Raw genomic sequence first — 22,981 nt, forward strand, 5'->3', positions numbered from 1 at the left:
CCTACAGTGAGGTCTTATCCTTCCTATTGCTCCCTTTCTGTAAACAAGCCTGTAAATCTTGTTCTTATCTAGTCACATTTTACTGTACATTCAGACTTCAAATTGAAAGCGTTTATAGGTAAGAGGAATGTATGTTGGCTTTTTTTTTTGCAGTGTTGTAATGCGCTAGAATTTTTGCTATTTAAGACCACCATAACACTCAAATCGGGCTCCCTAATTAGCTGCCCCTCATGTGTATACTCCGTGTGCCCATTCTGGGTGCAGATTTATAACTCATGTGGCACAGTACATAAAACAAACAGAACAGGTTCGCTCACACAATCTCCTGATCCATATGTGCATAAGATAAGGGCTGAAGTCAGAAATGCTGCTATAGGATTAAATCTGGATATGTAATACCAAAGTGCAGCACTGCTAGCAGACCAGGTGCTTTTTGTCCGAGATATGCGCTCCCCTGTGCAGTGGCAAGGATACTGGCACAGGTAATCGTCCAGACTCTGTTTTGGTCTAGTAGTCCCAACAGAGCCGATTTATTTTACACCAGAGTACTTCTAGTAAGAACACTACTGTGCAGAGCGTTGAGATAGTTATCAATGGCATGTCTCACGTGTGCCTGGCAATGAGGTCCGGCACTGCATAGCACCCTAGGAAACCATAGCACATCTCACTGTGAGCATAAAGCCTCTATATCACATGCTGCAGCTCATAGTGCAGTACAGTCAGACTAGAAATCATCACGGAATGTACACTACCAGCACTTTATACAAACATGAGATGTGTTTGTGAAGCCCGGAGGGCTCATCTAGTGTTTGGTGTCAAGCGATAGTGTGCTGTGCACAATCCAGTCGGTTTAAAGTACATAGTGTGCATAACGCAGACTGTCAGCGCTTCCAAGAATATAGGCTGGACTCGATAGACCCGTATACACGTATGTTCACGTGCACTGTGCAGTGCATCCGAGCATGCACAAAGTGCTTGTAAAACACTGTAACAATAGCAATTATAGCACTCGCTAAAGCAGCGAATTCAAGTTCCATGTGTAAAAAACACACATGCATATTTTTGCCACGTGTCGTTTTGTTCCAATCTTGTTTTGCTATTTTAATTTTGCTACACAACAGGGGTACAAATATTTTGCTTAGCCCAACACGGGTTTGCCAGTTAGGCTGTTAAGAGGAGCCAGCAGGGGGTTAGCGGAAAGCATTTTGCCGAGGAAACATTGGGAGGTCAGGAGTAAATAACATTAGGTGTGAGAATTCGGCCAACAAATTATTAAAAAGTATTGAAATCACTAATAATTAAAAAAGCGCTATGACAAGGTCAACGTTGGCTGTCACACAGTTGTTTTTTTAAAGATTTTTTTTTACTTTCAGCCATGTTACAACATGGCTAAGAAACATTGGCTAAGCCAATAGAAGTCATCAATGCTCGTTACGCTACTGCCCATGGCATCTCCCCTTTACTCAAATAGCCCCTCTTTACAACCATGAAGGAAAGTTTTTCCCCAGTCTGCCAATGACTGCGACTAGGAAGACAAGACGTGGTGGACATACCCAGATAATATATCTTCTGGTAGTCTTCATTACTACGAGTTGAGATCTTACATATCACTGTCCAGTCCTCTACTATAATCCGGACTTGGAGCTTTTAGGGTGCCGAGTCACTGAAGAGCAAGCAGTGTCCTGTGATTTTGGGCAAATCATTTGAAATACAAGCAGCAATCTCAGAGGGGTAGTAGGGAGGGGTGAATGGCAAGGGAGAGACGGCACAGGGTGACCAGGCTACCATGAGCTGGAAACAAGACGCAATGGTGAAAATGAAAGCAGTGTCTTGTGATTTCGGGCACTCAAGCAGCGATCTCCGAGGAGTGAAGGGGTAGGGAGAGAACGCACTGAGCGAGCAGAAAATAAGATACGATGGTGAAAATGAAGGCGGTGAAGGGGTGGGAAGAGGCGGAACGCAATGTGACTGGAACAGCATTTGAGCTTCTACAGGACTCCATCTGGTAACATTTATAGCAATGAAACGGCACCAAACATGCTGTGAAGGGCGTGCGATTAGAGCTGCGGACGTGGGTGTTTGAGTCTCGGCATCGGCTTAACATCCTGTAATTTTGGGAAAATTCCTTAACATACAAGCGGTGATCTCGGAGGGGTAGTCGGGCGGGGTGAAGGGAGAGACAGCAGAGGGCGAGCAGGCTGCCACAATCAGGAAACAAGATGCAATGGTGAAAAGGAAAGTGGTTACATCGTTAAAAGGTGCACAGGCTCCAAAGAAAAACAATAAATAAATCCACAATGCAAATGCCGACCGAAACATGAAGCACAGCGTCCGAGAAGCAGGCGCTGTGCTGATTCACCAGAGGAGAAAAACAAGAAAAATAAACAAGGAGTGAGGCAAATGGCCGGAGGGAAGCCGGATGGGGGCAGGAGAGCCTACGAGAGAAGCACACAAGGGAGACATGGGGGAAGCTGGTAAATAGGGGAGGAGAAGCTGCACAGCACACGCTGGGTGAAGCCCTTTGATGTGCTGTGCGGCCGTGAATGCGCGTGCTTGTTTGTTCACGTGATTCACATGAACTTAATGAAAACCGCAGGGCAAGAAGCCCTTGGTTTGACGAGGATTTCGAGCACTTGAATTCTCGCTCCCTCAATGCGCTTGTGCGCATTGTAGGTCACGAGACCTAAAAAGCACTAGAGACAAGTGGCACAAGCAAGCACTTCGCTACATAGTGGGGGAATCCTTCTAAAAGGACGGAATCCCATCACCCATTGAGTTGGCATGCTTCATCATTTGGGATTTGATGGAGGAGCTCAGGGATGTTTTTTGAGATACTATAGGAGTATAGGATCTACTAAAATCCAACCAATGTGAAGAGTTCCAATGTTCGAGGGAACGGCGCAGTGCAAGAAAAAGAAGTGAAGTGTGGTCTAAAATTAGCTACCAAGAGAAAAAAGATATTTATGGATTAACTCTCGGTGTCAAGGTTTAAAACAGTGCAAATGCAGTTTAGAAATATTAACTGCATCTATCTAGTAAATAGGTCTACATGTTTCAGCCCGAGTCATCAGTGAGATTGTGGCCTTCTTCAGGACCTAGATGGATATTGCTACTGCGTGATCAATAGTGATAAAGTGAAATATTAGCAGTGCACTTAGTAGTGCAAACGAAACACATACAACCAGTTTCCTTAGTTTTGGTGGTGTTGCGATATCTTGGTCATACCCGTAGAGGACGAGTAAGACGCCTCACCTCACCTGGCAACTGCTCAGGACGGGAGGCACCACTCTGTCAGTCGGTAACCCGGAACTTCAGGAGTTGTGACTGTGGAGGTGAATGAATGAATGAATGAAAAAAATATTTAATAAAGCGCACTGTGGCCAAGCGGCTTCCTGGTGCTGGGGACAAGAGCCACCAATCACAGAAGAGGCCGCTGAGATTTAACAGGAGAACGCTTGAGAGAACAAAAAGGTTTTTAAGGCTTTACGGAAGTGGGAATAGATGGGAATGGAACGTATGGACAGGGGGAGGCCGTTCCAGAAACGGGGGGCCAAAACAGAGAACCTGGTGCCACCCGTTCTGGACTTGCAAAAGCGGGGGAGATGAAGAAGGGAGAGAGTGGAGGAGCGGAGAGTGCGGGTGGGGGCGTGAGAAGAAATAAGGGAAGTGATGAACAAAGGAGCAGAGCGAGCCTGAGCTCGAAAAACTAGGCAGCCCAGTTTAAAAAAGGGATCTCTGGAGGACAGGGAGCCAGTGGAGAGACTTAAGTGCCGGGGTGATGCGAGAGGTTTTAGGAAGATGGAGAATGAGACGGGCAGCCTGATTTTAAATTGCCTGGAGGCGACGAGTTTTGTAGGCTGGAATGCCCACGTACAGGCCATTTCCATAATCAAGACAGGAAGTGATAAAAGCCATAATAATAATTTTAAGGGCATCAGAGGAGAAGAAACGGGAAATTTTCCGAATAAGACGAAGTGACAGAAAGCAAGAGGAAACAACAGAACTGATTTGTGCATGCATGAAAAGATCCTGACTGACTCTAATCCCCAAGGTGCGAACAGAAACGACAGGTTCTGGGGGAGGACCAAAATTGAGGGGCCAAAAAGAGGAAGACTAGGGGTTAGAAGAGCCGCCCGTCAAAACCAGCTCCAAATGATTGAAACTCATCCACTCAGATATAAAAACCAAAGTAGAGTGAAGTTTGGGAAGGGAGTCAGAGGAAGAAGAAAGATCGAAGACGAGCTGGAGGTCGTCTGCGTAGTTATACACAGAGACTCCCATGTCGAGAAGGGACAAGTTGAGAGGGTAGATATAAAGATTAAAGAGTAGAGGGGAAAGAGAAGAGCCTTGGGGAACCCCACAAGAAACCGGGCGAAGAGGGGCAGAGAAACCAGAAAGGTGAACTGCTTGAGACCGTCCCTTAAGAAAGGACGCAAGCCAAGAAAAAGCAGAACCCCGAATGCCCACTGCGCCAACACGGTCAAGAAGGATGGAGTGGTCGACCGTGTCAAACGCAGCGGACAAATCGAGGAGGACCAGGGCCTGAGGGAGATTGGAGTCGGCTTTCCCCTTCAACTCATCAAGCACAGCAAGGTCCACTGACTCCGTAGAGTGGCCCGGGCGGAAGCCCGCCTGATGAGAGGCCAAAAGATGGTTCGCCTCGATATAGGTGGACAAACAAGATGTTACATGACTTTCGAGGATCTTACCCAAGTAGGGAAGAAGAGAAATGGGCCTAAAGTTAGAAGGGAGTGATGGGTCCAGGTCGGGTTTTCTAAGAATAGGTAGGACGACAGCTGATTTAAGGGAAGCAGGAACTAAGCCCTGGGTGAGGGAAGCATTAAGAAAGGAGAGGGGGCGCTGGGCAGCTAGAAAAAAAGTGTTCCAAGAATACGTGCGGGAGCACAATCCAGCGGCGATCCGGACTTGACTTTGGTGAGTAGGGCATGGAATGAGTCCAAAGATATAGGTGGGAAATGGTCTAGAGAAGAAGAGGGCAGAGGAACAGCGGAAGATGGGCCAGGCAAAGAGACAGTGGGAATATTAGATTTGATCTTAACGATCTTATTGATGAAATAGTCGTTAAGTGAAGAACAGAGGATCTGAGAAGGGACAGGGCTAGGGCTGGCGCGATCAGAAGAGGCTAAGTTATGAACTAGGGAAAAGATCTCCCTCGATTTGTTAGCCGAAAGGGCGACTTTCTCGGAAAAGTAGTTTTGGCCGAAAGAATCGCTCTTTTATATTCATGTGAGAGAAGTTTATATTTGGCCCGAAGAGTGGGACAATATTTGCGTCTCCACTGACGCTCAGATCGTCTAAGATCTAACTTAAGAGCTTTTAGCTCAGTATTGAACCATTTGTGGGCGTCATGGGGGCGAATGGTCTTAACCCTCCTGAGCGGGGCAACCTGATCGTAGGAAGAGGATAGCCAGGTTGTGACCGCCTCAGCGCGAGAATCAAGAGGAAGATCAGAGAGATCAGGGGTGGAAGAAGCTAGGGCGAGCGAAAGAGTTCAGATCGACCTGATTCCAGCTACGAGTGAGAATATTTTTAGGTAGAGGGGGTTTGTCAGTGGAGCCCAAGTGAATAGAAAAGGAAACAATAGAGTGATCCGACCAGGTGCAGGGAAGAATGGAGGGGGAAAGGACTGTACAACATGCTGACCAAATTTGGTCCAGTATGTGACCCTGGTCGTGTGTAGGGGCAGAGACGTGAGGAAAAAAGTTGAGACAGTGAAGAGTGCCCGAGAAATCTTTGGAGGACAAATCCTCATTAGGATCGCCTGGCCAGAAATTAAAATTGCCTAAGAGAAGGACCGAAGAGTTATTAACCACAAGCGTGGCTAAGAGTTCCTGAAGAATGGGCACAAACAAAGACATGTTTTGAGGGGGGCAGTACATAAGAACAACCGTGAGGGGAACTGAGAGGTTAAGTGAACGGGCCACCAGGTAGTCCACATCGTTTTGTATGTATGAGTTTGTGTAGAGTCTTAGGGTTTTCCGCTTAACCTAGTCGGTCATGGCTATTTGGAGCAGCCGAGCCATAGCCAAAGTAACTTTGCTCCAAACAGGGACATAGGTGTTTATTTCAAAAGGATTTGCACCCGCCAGGAGCTGTGCAATACCATCCTCCAGGTTGCACCTGTTGTAAATGCTGATGGCTGCCACTTTGAGGCTGTGCATGGCTTGTGGCGTTTGGGGTCATTTGCCTGTGGAATCCTGACGTTCATTCTACTATGGCAACATCTCACCTCTGGATCAGTCTGCCGGGTGCTATCGGTGCCCCAGAGACTTGGGTAAAGGAACTGGGGAGCCCCAACCTGGAGTACCTCATCTCTAGTTGCAGTGGCTGAGAGCCATGCGAAAGCGTGCAGGCATAACCTGGGTCTTTTAGGAGGGTCGGAATGCAATACTAGCACAGCCTACTTAGCGGAGTCGAGCTGGTGCACAAGACCATTTCTGAACAGCATGCCTGGCTGTAAACATGGCTGAAGAGGGTGGTGAAGAGCGGTAGCCGGAGCAGTGAGCAGTTTGGGAATGCGAGAGGTACAGCCAAAAGACCAGGGGCCAGGAGCTGTACAGCACCAGTAACTGCATGTAGCTGAACGTACAAATGGACTTTTTATCTTATGAATGCTGCTGGGGAACCCTCAAGGATCATCCATTTGATGTATTTACTTGACAGGACTGTGTTGTCTTGACCTTACTCTGGGTGTCATAACACGGACCATCTTTATGATGAAGGATATCTTCACCTTCTAACTTAGAACCTACATACCCAGTTAAAACTAATTGGCTCACAGGACAATTCTGGCCATTGTAGCATATGGTAAATTGGTTATGTTTCTGTACCATTTGTTTGTCAAAATGAAACTAGGTTAGGCAATTTCATGTTAACTTTTCTTATTGGGGGGGGGGGGGGGGTGGGGGGGGGGGGAGTATGGCCAGCATGATGGCCGAGGGGTATCACTAGAGATGAACTACAAGCCTGTTTATGTGATTCTACTGCATCCTGTTGCCTCAAAGATGCCTGAAACCTAGACTACAGAGAGGGGTGCAAGCTGGGGAGTCATGATAGCACTATTCAGAGCAGACTCATAGGCCGCAAACAAAAGGAGTCCGTGCAGCCGCACGGTTGAGCGTGGATGTCTCAATTGTGCCCCGGGCATGGCGGCAAACAGCAGGACACTGGACTGTGGTGCTTGCTTACCAGGAGCAAACTACATGAGACGTGCCTGGTTCTGTCCAGTAGGTCGCCAGAGATCCTGGTGCGAGCCTCTACTGACCGGTCACCCTTGAGATTGCAGGTGGGCCCATTCATGACCTGTTGCCTAATGACTCTCCCCGCTTCACGAGTGAGAGATGGTAAGGTGAGGCTGGGTCCGCACTCAGGGGCTGACAACGTGGTAAATCCATAAATAAAGGGATGTCCCTATGATACCACCTGCATGCTAGGGCCCGCTGACTTGGCTGATCCTGGGACACTCCTGCTATGACTTGTCCAGCCCCCACTCTCTTAAGTTAAGCTGCTGACTAGCAGCGGGAGAAGAAGAACAGAGAGCCGAGGACAGTAGCGGCCATCCAAATGGCAGCAGGGAGCTTCTGACAGTGCGGGCTGCTCGAGAGAGTGCGCCCTGATTGCACACTGGATTGCAGGCAGTGGACGGAGGGCCCGAACACTGGAGCACCCCCCCCCCCTCCCAACCCCTCTTTTACATGTGAATGAGACGGCGAGGGGTGGCTGGGGCCAGTGCCTAAAAGCAGACACCGAGGCAGTCTGCCTGACAAGAAGGGCCATTCTGCTTTGCTATGAACAGTGAGGTGAATGCTGTGTGTGGAAACTACTGAACTCAATGATCCCAGTGCTTGATAGGACAAAAAGACAAACATTGGGCTTGAGCAATGCCTAGCCGCACCTGCGCTGAAGGAGGATGAGAGCTGCTGGTGCTGAAGCCAGCACCCCTCACACGTTCCCTAGACGCCTGGGACACTGGTGTAAACGTATGGAATCGGCAACCTTGAGAGGTTGGCTGTAAAATCATGGCCAATCCGCCCTCCCCCAGCGGAGATTGACGTGTGGTAGGTGATTCGCACCTCCCTCTGTTCCCTGGTGCCCGCTTGAACCGCACCCTGTGACTTGCACGGTTGCCAGCTGTACTCCCACAGTCACTCCGCATATGTATGGCTCAGGATCTGCTATGGTCTAGAGACACCCGCTAGAGGCAGCCGTGGACTGGTTGGAGACTTCAGCTTACTGAGGGCTGACACTACTGGGAGCCTTTTTGCCTCTGGAGTCGCTCCCTCCTCGATAATATCTGGTGAATGAATGCTGAGCTTGTGGGGTGCAGGTGGAATGTGCTGCCCTCTCCTTCTCTCGTTGCAGGTTTGAAGGACATGAGCCTAAGTGCGTTACGAACCGACAACACGAGGCCCCGAGATTAGGAGGGGGGGGTTGAAGGAGGAGGCAGGCACTGCTTGCATCAGAGGAGGCTCTAGAAGTAAGCTAAAGCCTACAATAGCATCGAGAGGCACTGCTGACTGTTGCAGGTCGGCTGTGCCTGGTGCGCAGACAGTCGTAGCCCCCTGTGCAAAATCTGATCGGCTAGGACCTCCCCACATAACATGGGTAACGCTATACCAACTAGAGGAACCCCACAAACAAAGATGGGCGAATTCATTGCCCCAGGTGCGAGCAGAGGTCTGCTGAGAGCAAAAGTCCACAGGTCATGAGTGCGCCATTGGGTGCCCAGATCCTGGAGTCTATTGAAGCTTCTGGCTTGGAGGTACATCAAGATCAAGGCAATAGACATCAATCTGCTATGGACAGATCTGCGCAGGGTGGCAGAGAGGTTTGTGGCCATGGAGCGACAGGTCACCGAGACGCGGGAGGTGGTCTGCACACTGAAGGCCACGGTGACTGAGCTTGAGCCCCGCTCAAAATAGAGGCAAGAGTTGAAGATGCAAAGGGAAGGTCCAGCAGATGCAACCTAAGGTTTAAAGGATTTCCTGAGAGCCACACCATAAGCATCTTCAGGGGCGGATTGGCAAGGCGGGCATGGGACGAAGGGCCAGTGCCTCAGTGCCCTCTGTGGGCCGTTTTTTTTCTCCCCTGTCCCAGTCCACAGAGAGTGGACTAGGAAAGGGGAGAAAAACAAGCATTTACAATGCAATAGGTCTCGCAGTGACATTGTTTTGAGTAAATGGCCTTGTAAATGACATTGTTTTTTATATTGTTTATGTTTTGTAAAAAATGATTAAAATGATTGTAATGTAAAATGCAAATAGTGTTAAAATTTGTAAATGGAAAAGTTATTAATTGCATTTATATGAGTGCGAGCTATTGGCTTTGTAAATGTTAATTCCTTGGGTCAATGTGAGTTTTGTTAAGCAAAATAAATATAATGTATTTGTAATGCTAATAGGCTAAAGTTAGTGCCGATGCTCAGCACCGGTGAGGCCCAGGACCACTTAAAGCCCTGCACCCACGCATACAACTCCCCCACTGCATTGTCATGTCCTATGCTGCTCCCAGATTTTGACAACTGTGTACCTTCGTCACACAATTAACACTATCACATATATGAGGTTCGCTCTGCAGAGTGGCCGGACTACAGATTCATTAGTCATCCGGGAACATCTGGTTATGTCCCAGGAGCGTGCTGTGTGGGGGAGGCGGGTAGGGGACACTCATCATGCGGCCAGACACAGGTATCCCCGCCCGCATGACTCATGCTGACTCCATGCCTCTGTGGCCCAGTTATTACATGGGAGAGTACCAGCCCCTCCCCCTTGTGCTTAGAGGGTTTTGGGTGGCTTATCATGATGATAACCATTAGTAGTTAAATCTTTCGGGCCAGGGGTGGGAAGTTTTGGTTCTTCTGGCGAGTGATTTGGCCTAAGTTAACTGGTTAGTTTCGGTGTGGTTTGGTTTGGTTTTATTTCGTAAACCTAATTTCACCTTAACTTCTAATGGAACATCTATCTGTTATATAGTCAGGGTCACTGGAGTTGTGATTGAACGTTCGCAGCCTTTTCCACATGATTATTGCAATCATGGACGTGCACCTCAGAATATAAGAACACATAACATAGAAGGGCGACAATGGCCGCCCATCCATCCGCGCCTCACTGAAAATAAACACTAGTAACGCAGGGATGCACTGAAAATGCGCAAATATTTGGAAATCTTGCAAAGCCTTTGGCACCTATCTAGTGATCTTTTTATGTAACAAATGTCTCAAATTAAGAGAGCCGAAGAACGGTGATCTGCCCAAGATCACATCATTTGGTAAAGTAGAAAAGCCGGGATTAATACTGAAGTATACCAGACCCAGGGGCATGAACTTTACAACTATCCCATATCATCCTACTCTGATGTCCATTTATGGAAACTGGGTTATTTTAGCTCGGAAGTAGGCGCAGGAGAAATAAGTGTTATGCGAACTCATTCTACAGACGATAATAACAAAAAACACCTCTACTACGACCAATAAGTATGCAATAACATTAAAACCACCCCCTTGCTATTACTCCTACCAATTAGACTGATACTAACAACATAGTTATTAACGGGAACAACATATGAATCACATATCCAGCTCCATGACACAGCTCCCTCGTGTGAAATGCTGTAAACACCACATTTTGTAACCCTATGAATGCACTGCAAGGATTGTCTGTACAACCGATCAGCCGTCCACAGAGACATCAATCCGGTGGGACTGGCGCAACCTTTCACCCTTCTGAGGTCGATAAAACACTAGGTCCATTCAGCGGGCTTCTGATGAGGGCGCCTATTGTGCTTCTGGGAGGCAGCAAGACCTGGCAGAAAGTGTCACTTAGGACCCTGATTTTAACATTATCCCTTAGTCCATTTATTCACAACTAGCACACAACTGTGAAGCCCCCCAGCACAGATATACAGCCTACACACGTCACAACAAGAGCAGTGACAACAATACAGGCACGCGCCTGTGCACGAAAGTAAACCCGGCACCCTGCACTCTTACTCTCGGTGCTTTAATTAGCGCACCATTCTATTAGCTGAAGTCACAACCTATGCAGGGGTCAAAAACCCCTCCCCCGCACATCCCATATTCCCACCCACAAACACCACACACGTCGAGAAAAAGGTGGACCACAGACCACAGCACTGGTTGTGAATCAGAGAAAACCTGAGCTTAAAGCTGGATTCTTTTTTTTAAACCACAGTGATCCTGGGCAATTTACTTAATTTTTAGTGCCGCTGTTCGTGTGTGTACCAACATAATCCTTTAAACACATCCTGTACACCAGAACTAGGCGCTATGCAACAGAGGCCCAGACCCTTCCCAATTACCTCCAGTTAGGGAGAGACCAACAGAGAGAGAGAGAGAGATGGAGAGGGAGAGAGCACCAATGCTGGGGGCATAGAGAAAGAGGCAGTAACATTAAACATGGGACAGTGATACAACTGGCCGAAGAAACAGTGAGACACACAAGATGTACTACGGTGGCAAAAGCACTCGCACCCCCTCATATGTTTCCAGAGACAAAACTGTGCATTATTTAAATAGGGACCAAATTGATGTTAGTTTATAGTTCTTCAACCAAAACCCAACCACTGCTGCCAAGGCGGCGATGGGTGGTCCGGCCAGCGCTGTAGAGATGGGGTTCGTGGTTCCACCATTTTGGGCTGCTGAACTCCGGGGGGCTGCAACAGGACGGGCTTGAATCCCACGGTCCTAAAGCCGGACTCTGCCCCGGAATACAGGGGGTCTCAAACCCGCAAATCATTTTTTATTTCCCGCTGCTAAGGCTACCGGCACCACACCCCCAGCACCCCCTCCCTGGACCTGAGGCAAAGAATGCTGTGGTGACCTACCCAACATCCAGTTGAGGATGGCAGCTGGGATCAGACCCTCTGCATCGGGTTATGGCGTGGGGAACCAGCGGGAAAAAGAAGCGGCATCAGTAAGGGCGCCAGGAGCAGCGGGCTTCATTTTTGCACCTTTTTTCGAAGGCGGGCTGCAAAGGACGATCGACACGTGGACATGGGGCAGCGTGACTGGAGCCTCCACCCCCACCTGGCCACAGATCGAAGCGGTGAGCCGGGTCTCATCTCTGCATTCCCGGTGGTAGTAGGGATAGAACGAGGGCAGCCTAGCGAAAGCTTTCACCCCTGCCCAGCAGAGCAGCAGAAGCGGAGCACTGTGGCTGCACTGCGGAGAAGACGGCGCCATTAAAAATAAAAAAAAGCAGAAGGGGCAACATAGTAACCAATCTAAAGACGCAATACCGTAGCGATAAACGTTTTAAGCATTTGTCCACTATAACAAAATTAATAATCGTCCGTCATAAAAAAAAACCCTTGCTGACCTGCAGCAGGCGCCACCCCCGCCCTCTCTGCCCTCCCCCCCACCCCCCAACACTCTCCTCCCAATAAAAACAAGCACATTAGTGGCAGGAAGGGGCTTCCGTAGACATCTCCCTGTTGCGCCCTTAAGTCGAAACATAGCAGCACCCCACTCCCCGGCCCGTAAACCGGACTCACCGGCAGCGAGCAGCAGCAGCGGGAGGCACGGCTCCATAGCCGCCTCAGGTTCCATCAGGCTCCGCCCCTCCCGCCCGGCGTTGACGACACTTCCGTTGCCAGGCAACGGCCCCGCCGGCACCAATCCCAGCGCGGCTCCTCGTCTGACGTCAGAGGAGCTGCGCTCGGGATTTGTGCGGCTACCGAAGTTCCCGGGCTGCGGCGGTGTTAACGGGGAGGCAACTTTTAATTTACATACAATGCCGCTTTGGGAGGCGGCGGTGATTTGAGACAGCGCACCTTCTAGCACAGTGCCTTCCCATGCGTAAGGGGAGAGGAGCCCGGTGAGTGGGGTTGAGGGTGAGGGTGTACGCGCGTGTGTCTCTTTGAGTGTGTTTGTGCGTGTGTGTGTGTCTGTTTAAGGGGGGTGCGTGTGTGTATGCAGCGTGTGTCTGTTTAAGGGGGGGTGCGTGTGTGTATGCAGTGTGTGTATGTGCGCATGCGTGCGGGAGCCTTTCTGTGCATGGGAATATCAGGGACGGCGACGTGCGCGCTCACGAGCTACAATCTCCGGCAGGAGAAGCTCGTGACAGTCTGCTGTCTACATTCCCCTGAAAGTGATTGCATAAGTTGTCTCGCCCTAGACGCAAAAGCTTCGCTTTTGCTTCGTCTAGGCGAGACCTAAAAAACGGCCCACAGAGTGCACGGAGACAGAGACACAGAAAATGAAAGCAGCCTCGCTGTGCGGCCAGACAGCGATTGTCAGCTGTGGCCTCTCCTTCACCCTACCCTGCCAAGCAATCAAGCTGAGGCTGGGCAGGGGTGATTGTTTGCAATAATCAGCCTCCCTGGGGGCCAGGTGTTTCTCAGGCCTTTGAGCCATTTGCACCTCGGCCCCCCTGGCGCCCATGCAGCCCAGAAACGGTGTTAGTCTTAACACCTCGCCCACAGCCATTCACATTCAGGGCATAGTGGGCGAGGAAGAATAGGTCTTGTTGTGGGGGCCTGGTGATGTTTGGAATTTTTTTGTTTTATTTATGCGATTTTATATAGCGCAGACTTTACCCGAAGGTGTCAGAGCGCTTCACACTAAGAACAGCAATAATACATGAGGAGAAAATTATAAGTGGACAAATTACAAAAGCAAAGGTTAAGTTACATGAATCAAAAGTGACAATAGTGAGCAACCAAAATACAAGAGGAGCAAACGATACATTACAGGAGGAAAAAGTGATGTGTGCAGGTTACAAAAGCGTACAAAATACAAGTAGAGGTATAATACTGCAATTAATGGCAGACACTCCAGCACAAGAACAAACGTTACGTAGGCAATGGTGGCACTTGTGCAAGTATCTAAAGAAAACAAAAGTGAGAGGTAGCAAACAGTGTGTTACAAGAGAAAAGTGACGTGTGCAAGTTACAAAAGGGTACCATGGACAGGTACAAGGGTAATACTACAGTAAATGGTAAATACTCAAACTGCCAGAACACACTGGGAAGGCACTTCCCATGCACCAGCTTCACCTCAGCCTCCCCCCTGGCTACCTGGCTACCTTGGATGACCCAGAAAGCTGTGTTTTGTGCTCTCCTGCCAGGACATTTTCCCAAGGCCTGGAGGGTTGATTAATTTACTAATTGCAGGGGCCTTACCTCTGTTCATGTGCTCCTGAGCTGAAGGTCTGGGGAGGGCTAAGTAGGTTAGTAATAGCAGGGGCTTTGCTGCTTTTCAGGTGCTCCTGTGCTGGAGGGCTGGAATAATTTTGTGACAAAAAGGGGCCTTGCTATTTTTTTTAGTTGCTCAGCATGTAGGCCATTGTCACCTTGGCCCTGTGTCCTGTGCAAGAACAGTATCCTCCCACTTTCATTCCTTGTCTGTGCAAATGGTGTTTCATGAAAGGGCACGCCCCTTGAATGTGTGCCACGCCCCTTAAATATGGGCCACGCCTCTTGAATGTGGGCCACTTTTTTCGTCAGTGCCCGGGCCGAATTGTGATCCCAATCCGACCCTGTGCATCTTCACGGATTATACTAAGGCTGTGCAGCTGCAATCCTTTAGCAGCATCAAGCAAAAACTGAAAGCGATGGGCTGACATATATGTTGCTTTCCTCCGCCAAGCTGAAGGTAATACAGGACGGCTCCTCCTATTTAATGATGACACTAGACGAGACATGGGACTGGTTGAAGAGCAGAGGAAGCAATCTGATCCCGGAGACACCCTCGGGACGGACCAGAGATGGTATCAGGCGAAGGGGAGGTCCAGCGTGCAAATCTAGGAAGAGAAGAAGATGATGTTTGGGTTCCAGTGCGAGAGCACTGGTGTGGCAGGATGGCTTCCTGACCCTGGAAATACAGCGACAGGAGTGAGAGCAGGCCAGGGTGCTGGTAGAGACGGTCACCTTGGCTGGATACTCCTGTATCGACTCTGACCTGATGGACAATCCCAGACGATCAGTTGGTGACAGTGACTACTGCAACATAACTAGGGTGGCCACAAAGCGGTCTCCCGGTGGGGGAAGGGGGGGGGGGGGGGCTCTTCACGCTTTGGGTGATCGACAGATAAGGTACTGTACACATCCATAGGAGTTCAACACGCTGAAAAGGGGTTGGTAATCCAGACTCGGATCACTGCAGCCCCTGAAGTCACTGGGCCAATGATGTGTTCTAATGTATGGGGTATTGCTGGGCATATGGGCAGCATCATTAACGGGCCTTGGACGATGGTCACTGGGTTGAACCACTCCCCCGTCTCATTTATCTCTTTTTTCTTGCCCTTTTATTTCTCCCCTTCTCCTTGCTCCTTTAACTTGGTGTGTGTAAGTCTGAATGAAGTGAAGTGAGTATCACATGGTGCACAGGAGAGGAATGACAAAAAGGCCACTTACAGGGTTTTCGCCTGACCGTTCTTACCCCTTAGCTATAACTCAAGTTACAGACCCAACACTGATTTCAAGCACACACTGAAGTTCTATTGGGGTTGTTAGAGTGGGTGGGTGAGTGCATTACAATGCTTGGGAAGGTGCTAGGTAAGTTTTGGATTGTGCACTTACGGAGGGAGAATAGGATCTGTTCATGGGTTACAGTTAGTTAGTGCAGTAGCAATTGTGTATCTGAATCGAGGGTGGGGGGTGATGACTATAGCAGTTTGACTTTTAATGACCGACTCAGCGAGTTTACTCATATTGAACATGCGAGGGTTGAATTCCTTTGTAAAACGATATAGAACCCACACCTATCTTAGGAGGATGGGGTGCACATTGCGCTCTTTCAGGAGACGCACCTATTAGATGCCAAAGCCCAGAAGCTACGCACAAAAATGGTGAGGACAAGTAGAATTCCTCTACTTATTTCTCCTATGCCAGAGGCGTGTCTATAAGGGTGGCCCTGGGAGTCCCGTTCCAGTTGTGAAAATAGGTAGCTAACGTGGCCTGACGAAATTTACTTTTGCATGGTATATTGGACAGTTGGGAACTTTACATGCTTAACGTATAGGCACCTAATATTGACAATGAAGGGTTCTTCAGAGCTTACTTCCCTAAGTCAGACTGCCTAGTATTTGGGCAGGTGATTTCAATTGTATTTTAGAAGGTAGACTGGACCCGCATTCGTCCCGGATGGGCTCAAACCCCAATATGGTGGTGGGGTTGAAGCAACCCATGACTAATCTGCAACTCATGACATATGGAGGGAGTTCCACACCACGATTACAGAATTCTATTGTTACTTCCCCACTCGCAGTGCCCATAGTCTTCTGGACCGTTTTTTCCTAACAAACGTGGGCGCCCTCAATGTCAAGAAGGTAAGCTATCAAGTGCGGTTTCTCTCTGACCATGCCCCTTTGCTATTGGAGTGTGGAGTCATAGACCTTGCATCCCCTTATGGAGACTGCGGCCTGAGGCATTGGGTGACCCGGAATAAAACATAGATATGATGAAAGCACTGCGAGGATTATTTGCTACGAACTGGGACACTGCTCAGACACACAGTGCAGAGTGAGGTACTCTTAAAGTGGTTGCCCGAGGTGAAAGTCTCGTCAAGACCTATGGTATCAGGAAGAAACTGTAGCAAGAACTGAGGGAAGAGGAAGAGCGCCTTTTAAGACTACATAGACAAACACTGGGACATGAGGCAGGAGATGTGGCCCTGACAAGGCACATAGAGTGGCGCCATCTGGGACTGATTGGACTGTAATGTCCAGAAAGACTGTAGACAGCATCTCCATGGAGAAGGCGATAGGTCGGGCTTCAAGTTGGCTGAGCTGAAAGTCCCCCACCACCTACACTCGCCCTCTGCAGACCAGATGGTACATTAACAATGGGTCAAGCGGCAATTAACCTGCTACTGCGTGGCCACCTGGAAGCGGTGAACGCGGCTCTAGTGTATGCAGGAGCCCACGTAGCGAAGGCTTTTTTTTTTTTTAGAGCAGTTTGACATTCCCATGCTGTAAGAGGCTCAGGCAGAGGAACCTAGAGAAGACATCACACTGGAGGAATTACGCAAGGCCCTTCGGATATGTCTACCAGTTGAATATTTCCAGGCATACTCCACCTCCCTGCACTCCACTACTCCCTGCACTCCACTAAACTTTACACAAGGCACAAAATGCTGGTGAATTACCGGTTCACATGCGGGAAGCCCTTATGATTATGCTCCCCAAACTAAGCAAAGACACTGCTAACCCTGGGTCTTACAGGCTGCTCCCTATGCTTAATGTGGAAGTTAATTTATTTGACAAGGTCCTAGTACTACAGCCAAGCCGGGTGATCATGCAGTTGGTCCGGGATGATCAATGTGGCTTTATGCCAGAAAGAGGTACACATATGAACTTGAGAAGACTTTCCCACATGATGCACGAAACCAGAGCCACACGGCATAACAGCACCACTAATAGCATTAGACATAGAAAAGGCATTCAACACCTTGTCCTTGGCGTATATCTGGGAGATCCTCCTCTGAATGGACTCAGTGAGGAATTCCTGCTGTGGGTGTGACTCGAGGATACACACTGGAAGTGAAGTGTCCTATACCTTTCGTATCGAAAGGGGTATGCGACAGGGCTGCACACTGTTGCTGCTCCTGTTCTCGCTCGCTATGGAGCCATTGGCGACATCTCAGAGATGTATTGAGGCTCTGTGTAAATTGCCACAAGTCTGTGCTGTTCCCCCTGGCGGTACAGGCTGACACTGGATGCATCCGATCTCCCTGCGGTGGGATTAGCATGGGAGACCCTGAGTTTCCATTATCTGGGTATGCAGATAGCACATGACTGCCACCTACTGTATGAACTGAACATGGAAAGGGTATAGGAAGGCCTTAAAGCCTCTGTATCACGCTACCATTGTTAGTAACAGATAGTGGGCCTTCAGCGAAATGGTGCTATTGCCCGCTGCCTTTATGAGATGCAAAATTTGTTCTGTGTGCTGCAACCACACTGTTTCGGCAAATTGATGGGTTGTGGGTGACCCTAGTGTGGGCGGGGGAAAAGAGTAGGTTCTCCCTTGAGATCCTGAAATTGAATCTTAACGGGGGTGGACTGAGTCTCCCGGTCCTCAAACTATACTACCTGAAAGACCTGTTGCAGTTCGCTGCTCTATAGTGTGATGACCGTCCTAACTGGGAGGAGAAGACATTGCTATCGGACTCTACCATAATTGCTGCTCATGTGCGAACGTAGACTCCTAGGGGACACTCACTCTATTGGCATACAATTGGGTCAGGCATGGGAAAAACCTGTCACGTAGGTTCTGAGACAGGCACCCTATGCCAGGCTCCCCTCGATTTGGTGGTTGCACCCCTTCCTGCATATTAGCAACTCCATGGGTGTCACTAGATGGATTGATAGTGGTTGCCAGAGAGTGCGAGACCTATTTCTAAACTGCAACTTTATGTCGTAAAGGAGATTAAAACCCATTACAGCATAGATCATGGGACAATTTTTGCAATATGCGAACCTATCTTGCACGACCCACGAGATGTGGATGTCCTTCCTGGACGAACCAGAAGAGTCCAAGTATTGCAGGCGATTCTAGATCCTGGCTCCTATAAAAGGTATTATCTCCTGGCTAACTGCCGCCCTCAAGAGCAATAGACAGACTAACATTGCAATAAAGCGCACCTCCTGGGATGAAGAGTTGGAGACCCCGCTTACGGATGGAGAATGGAAACGGGCCCTGGCACAAGTGCACAACGTAGCCAATGCTCAATTTAAATTGATTCACTTGTATTAAATATATATATATAGAGCCTACGTGACGCCACAGCAAATGCAGTGTCTATCCAAAGTGCCTTGCGGACAGCATTCGATGTGGTGCAGTCCCGGCAGATTTTGAGCATGTTGCATGGAACTGTACGCAGTTACAGATTTTTTTGGAGTGAGGTACTGCAGTAAGTGCATAAAGTGACAAAAGGGACTGCGGAGCTCACCGTTTGACACTGCCTACTGGGATTGCTACCACTTCCCAAGAAGGGTAAACAAAACTGTGGTACGGATTCACTCAGCTGGGATTAGTGCTGGCAAGATGGTGCATATAGCCATACACTGGGATAACCCGACCCCGCCTACTATGTCAAAATGGCTCGCTGACTTCCTGGAATGGGCAGCAGCTGAAGAATGCCGCACAGGAAGGTTGGCACTGATAACGCAGAACAAGATCTTGGGAGTTGGGGAAACATGTGGAAAGGTTGAGCAATCAGGTCACTGACCTGGGAAACGATTCAGACTAATGCATCAGAAGGAGGAGACGCAGCTCTATCTATACTGTCTGGCAATGTGACTGAGCTGACCAAACAGGCAACCCCCCCCAATTCCCCTTCCCTGCCTACGCTCCCCTGCTCCCTCTACCGCAAGTGGATCCTATTAAGAGGCATGGAGGTTCACTCATACGCAGTAATCCCCCTATAATACCGGAGTACGGGTGTCTGCATGATGCTAATCCGCTCCGCTCCTCGTTTAATGCCCCCACTTGGCAACCCCCCTTTCAATTCTTTCCATGTTAGATATACGATGATATATAACGTACTGCTGCACTCTATTGTTATGTATTAAAATGATTAGAAAGATTTTCAACAAAAAAAAAGTTTTGTTAGGTGATCTTCACTAGTTTCAAATCCGTTCTTATATGAAACTATGTATTTTAACTGTTTATATTGTTGTACCCTCTCGTAAGTACAGATGACAAGATAACAATTCCAATTGTTTATTTCAGGTTCTTCAAGCCACCGCTGCTCTCTCAACAGAGGAGACCCACCAACTATCACTCATTAACTCCCCCCCCTCCAAGGGCTACACAGCAACCCAAAAAGATTCCAAATAGAAATAACAACAAGTATTGCTTAGCACAACGCATTACCTCTTTTTTTAACACACAGAAAAACTGACCTAGAAACCCCCCCCCACTCACAAGAAGGAAAATCCTAAAAAGGATCAGAATAATATACAATCCTAAATTCAAGACAGCATTGATATGTTTTCTAGACTGCCTGCCTAATAGCGATGTTGATGTACATGATGTGGAAGAGGACAAGGAGTATTGCTTTATTGCTTTTGTGGATGTTTTGGAAATTAAAAAGCATGAGTGAGTGGAAAAAGGCGATGTGCGAAGACTCTGTACTGAGGAAAGTCAAAGAATATATTGTGAATAGTTGGCCCAGAGAGATTGTGCGCCTCCTGATTTACAACCATTCTGTAAAATTACTGTAGAATTGTCCATTGAAGATGGGATCATTATGAGAGATGGAAGGTGTATTCCTACATTTGATGTTCGTGCCAAACTGGTTGATTGTGCCCATAATGGACATTTAGGAGCTACAATGACGGAGAGACGTGTCAGATTACACTATTGGTGGCCTTCAAAGGACACAGATATTGAGTCAATAGTCAAGGAGTGTGTTATTTGTTGTGGGGCCGAGAAGCGATACAAAGTTGTCACGCCACCTGTACAGCCTATTTCATTTCCAGAACAGCCATGGCTTGATGTAGGACTTAATTTGGTGGATCCCTTTAATTTCCTTCCTCATCATTTGCATTTTGCAAGTGGCCAGAAGTCCGTTTTTGTGCCTCTCCTACGGCAAGTATTGCCATTATTTTCTTAATGGAGATTTTTATGAGAGAGGGCTTCCTGGAAGTGTTAGTTTCCGACAATGAAGTGCAATTTGTGAATCAAGAAATAGGTTTTGTTCTGTGTGATTCTGGGGATAAGCATTTTAAAAGCTCAGTTGGACATCCTCAAAAGAACAGATCCCATCCTCGTAGCCAAAATGATGTTGTACCCTCGTAAGTACAGATGACAAGAAATGGTAAAATAACACTTCCAAGTATGTATTTCTGGTTCTTCAAGCCACCGCTGCTCTCTCAAAAGAGAAGAGCCACGAACAGTCACCCATAGAACCCCCCGAGCTCGAGGGGTACAGAGCAACCCATACAGATTCCAAACAGAAATAAGAACAAGCATTGCTAAGCACAACATATTAGTAAACCGCTTGGTTGGTAATGTTATTATGTTACAGTGCTCAAATACCGATTAATACAATGATCCTGATAAAAAGGAAACGGTAGGAAATTGACCAGCACCACACATTGTAACAAACCTACACAGTAACATACCGTAGAAGCCTTACAACAACTGGAACCAGAAGAGTCTCTTTCAGCTGTGCCAAACGACATGAGGAAGATCATTTAGCAAGTCAGTAAGTGTAGCTTCGGTTTTATGTCAAAGGCCCGGAGGCCAACATTATGCATATCCCTTTATTTCCGCCCAAACACAGCAGCAACAATATCTTAGAACTTAGAATATAACCAAACATTCCAGAACTTAGAACATGTATAAGTCCCCTTGATCAGCAGCCATCTTCCTCTTTTGTTGCTGCTCGAACACAAGAAAACTGAACAGCATGAGAACAGAACCAATGGTGAGGCTGTTGCTTTATTGGTGATAATAACTAGTAAATTGGATATATAGCTGACATTTTGAACACGTTCAAGTTTGAGGTATGCTGTTATTGGTGACAGTAATATTAGGACTCCATTTGATAAGTTGTAGTAACACCAACCAGACCACACTGCTGTTAAGTCCCATCCATTAAACATACGATCAGTACAGTACCGAGGAAGTCTACAGACCGCCTCACATTTCGTTACCAATCAGCAGATACGAAAGCATTAGTATGAATCTTCGTATGAAGCGGAAGATGTGTAAATAAATGCATGCAACGTCTTATGCACGGCTGCTGCACTGTCCTACTATCTATTCAAGCCAAACCCCCTCACTGCCTATTGCCAGGCGGCTTGCCCACAGTAACAGATAACCCAAAAAAACGATATAAAAGGCCTGGAACACCGTTTACATTCCAGCTCTCTCAGACAACCAAGTCTTCGCCTTCATAATATTTCAGGCTACACGTGCCACTCCCTTTACCTTGTTGCCAACAGTCTCCTTGCCACAATAAATTCCCGTTCTATTTAGCAATGTTACTCCTCTTACGGCATCTTCACGTCTGACCTCTCTGCCTTATTAGCAAACCACACACTGAGCATCCACCACTCTCGTGCAAGCTTCTTTCTCCTCACCTGCTGCCCCCGGGCTCGACCCGGGTCTCCCCAGCCGTTACCCATTTCCTGCGGCTGCTGCTGATGGTAGTAGCCGGCGGGGACCTGCTGCCCCCAGTGCTGAAGAGGTTCTTGCCCCCCGGACTGGGCTCGGCTGCCTAATGGCTCCACTCCGTAATATCCGTAGCTGAGCCCGGCCTCCCCGCCGCCAGCTCCCGGCCTCCGCAGAGCAGACATGAAGGACCGCGCGGCGCCCGGCTAAGTGCACTCGCAGCCTCCACCTCTTTAGGATTTTCCTACGTACTCTGCAGCCAACACCGGGAGGCCAGAACGCATCTGCATTACCTTCCTGGGCACGTACACTCTGCGATGACAACCCGTACACTTCAGCCAATCGGCGCTCATACAGTCCTTGTACGTGCGTTCCAAGCCTCGAAACAAGTTCAAAGTAAATTAACCTGGAAGCAGTAACTGGCCTTAACGTGGCCGTCTCCTACTTTCCTCCATTGCAAGCAGTCATGCCAAGGTCAGGCACAGCAATTAGGTTGGTAAATAGTTGATTTCGTGAACCATCTGTCATTCCATGTCAGGAACGGAGGATCGAATTCTATGTCAGGACAGAGGCGAGGATTATGCAGTCCTTTCTTCTCTTTATTAAAATAGCAAATTTAAAGTGGACCAATAAGAAAACTTTATAGAAACTTCAACTCCCATGAGCACATGGGCCACAGTGTCCATAACAACCGCCATCCAATCACGAGGCTGTCCACTGTATAACTGGTCCTGACGTCCCTTCCTCTTCCTCTTTCTTCTCTGCTCGTCAGATAAGTCATTTCCATTCTTTCTGACGTATTGTGCTGTTATTATTATAATCGAGTTTATCCTATGCAGTATTCTCTACTTCTGTGGTATTTGCCATATTGTGCTAT

The 22,981-nt window shown here is 48.2% G+C and overlaps 1 protein-coding gene across 1 annotated transcript in view; it reads right to left on the reverse strand.

The window, feature by feature from the left end:
• The window catches only part of BAG4 (BAG cochaperone 4), a 99,611-nt gene extending 77,143 nt beyond the window's left edge, over window positions 1–22,468 (reverse strand). Inside the window, exon 1 of the mRNA XM_086949919.1 lies at window positions 22,074–22,468. Within this exon, the coding sequence (XP_086806045.1) occupies window positions 22,074–22,289 (216 nt within the window). The 5' untranslated portion in view covers window positions 22,290–22,468. The remainder of the gene's footprint in view (window positions 1–22,073) is intronic.
• Between the last annotated feature and the right edge of the window lie 513 nt (window positions 22,469–22,981).

The sequence above is a fragment of the Lissotriton vulgaris genome, unplaced genomic scaffold (genome assembly GCF_964263255.1).
Source record: "Lissotriton vulgaris unplaced genomic scaffold, aLisVul1.2 SCAFFOLD_415, whole genome shotgun sequence".
Taxonomy (NCBI): domain Eukaryota; kingdom Metazoa; phylum Chordata; class Amphibia; order Caudata; family Salamandridae; genus Lissotriton; species Lissotriton vulgaris.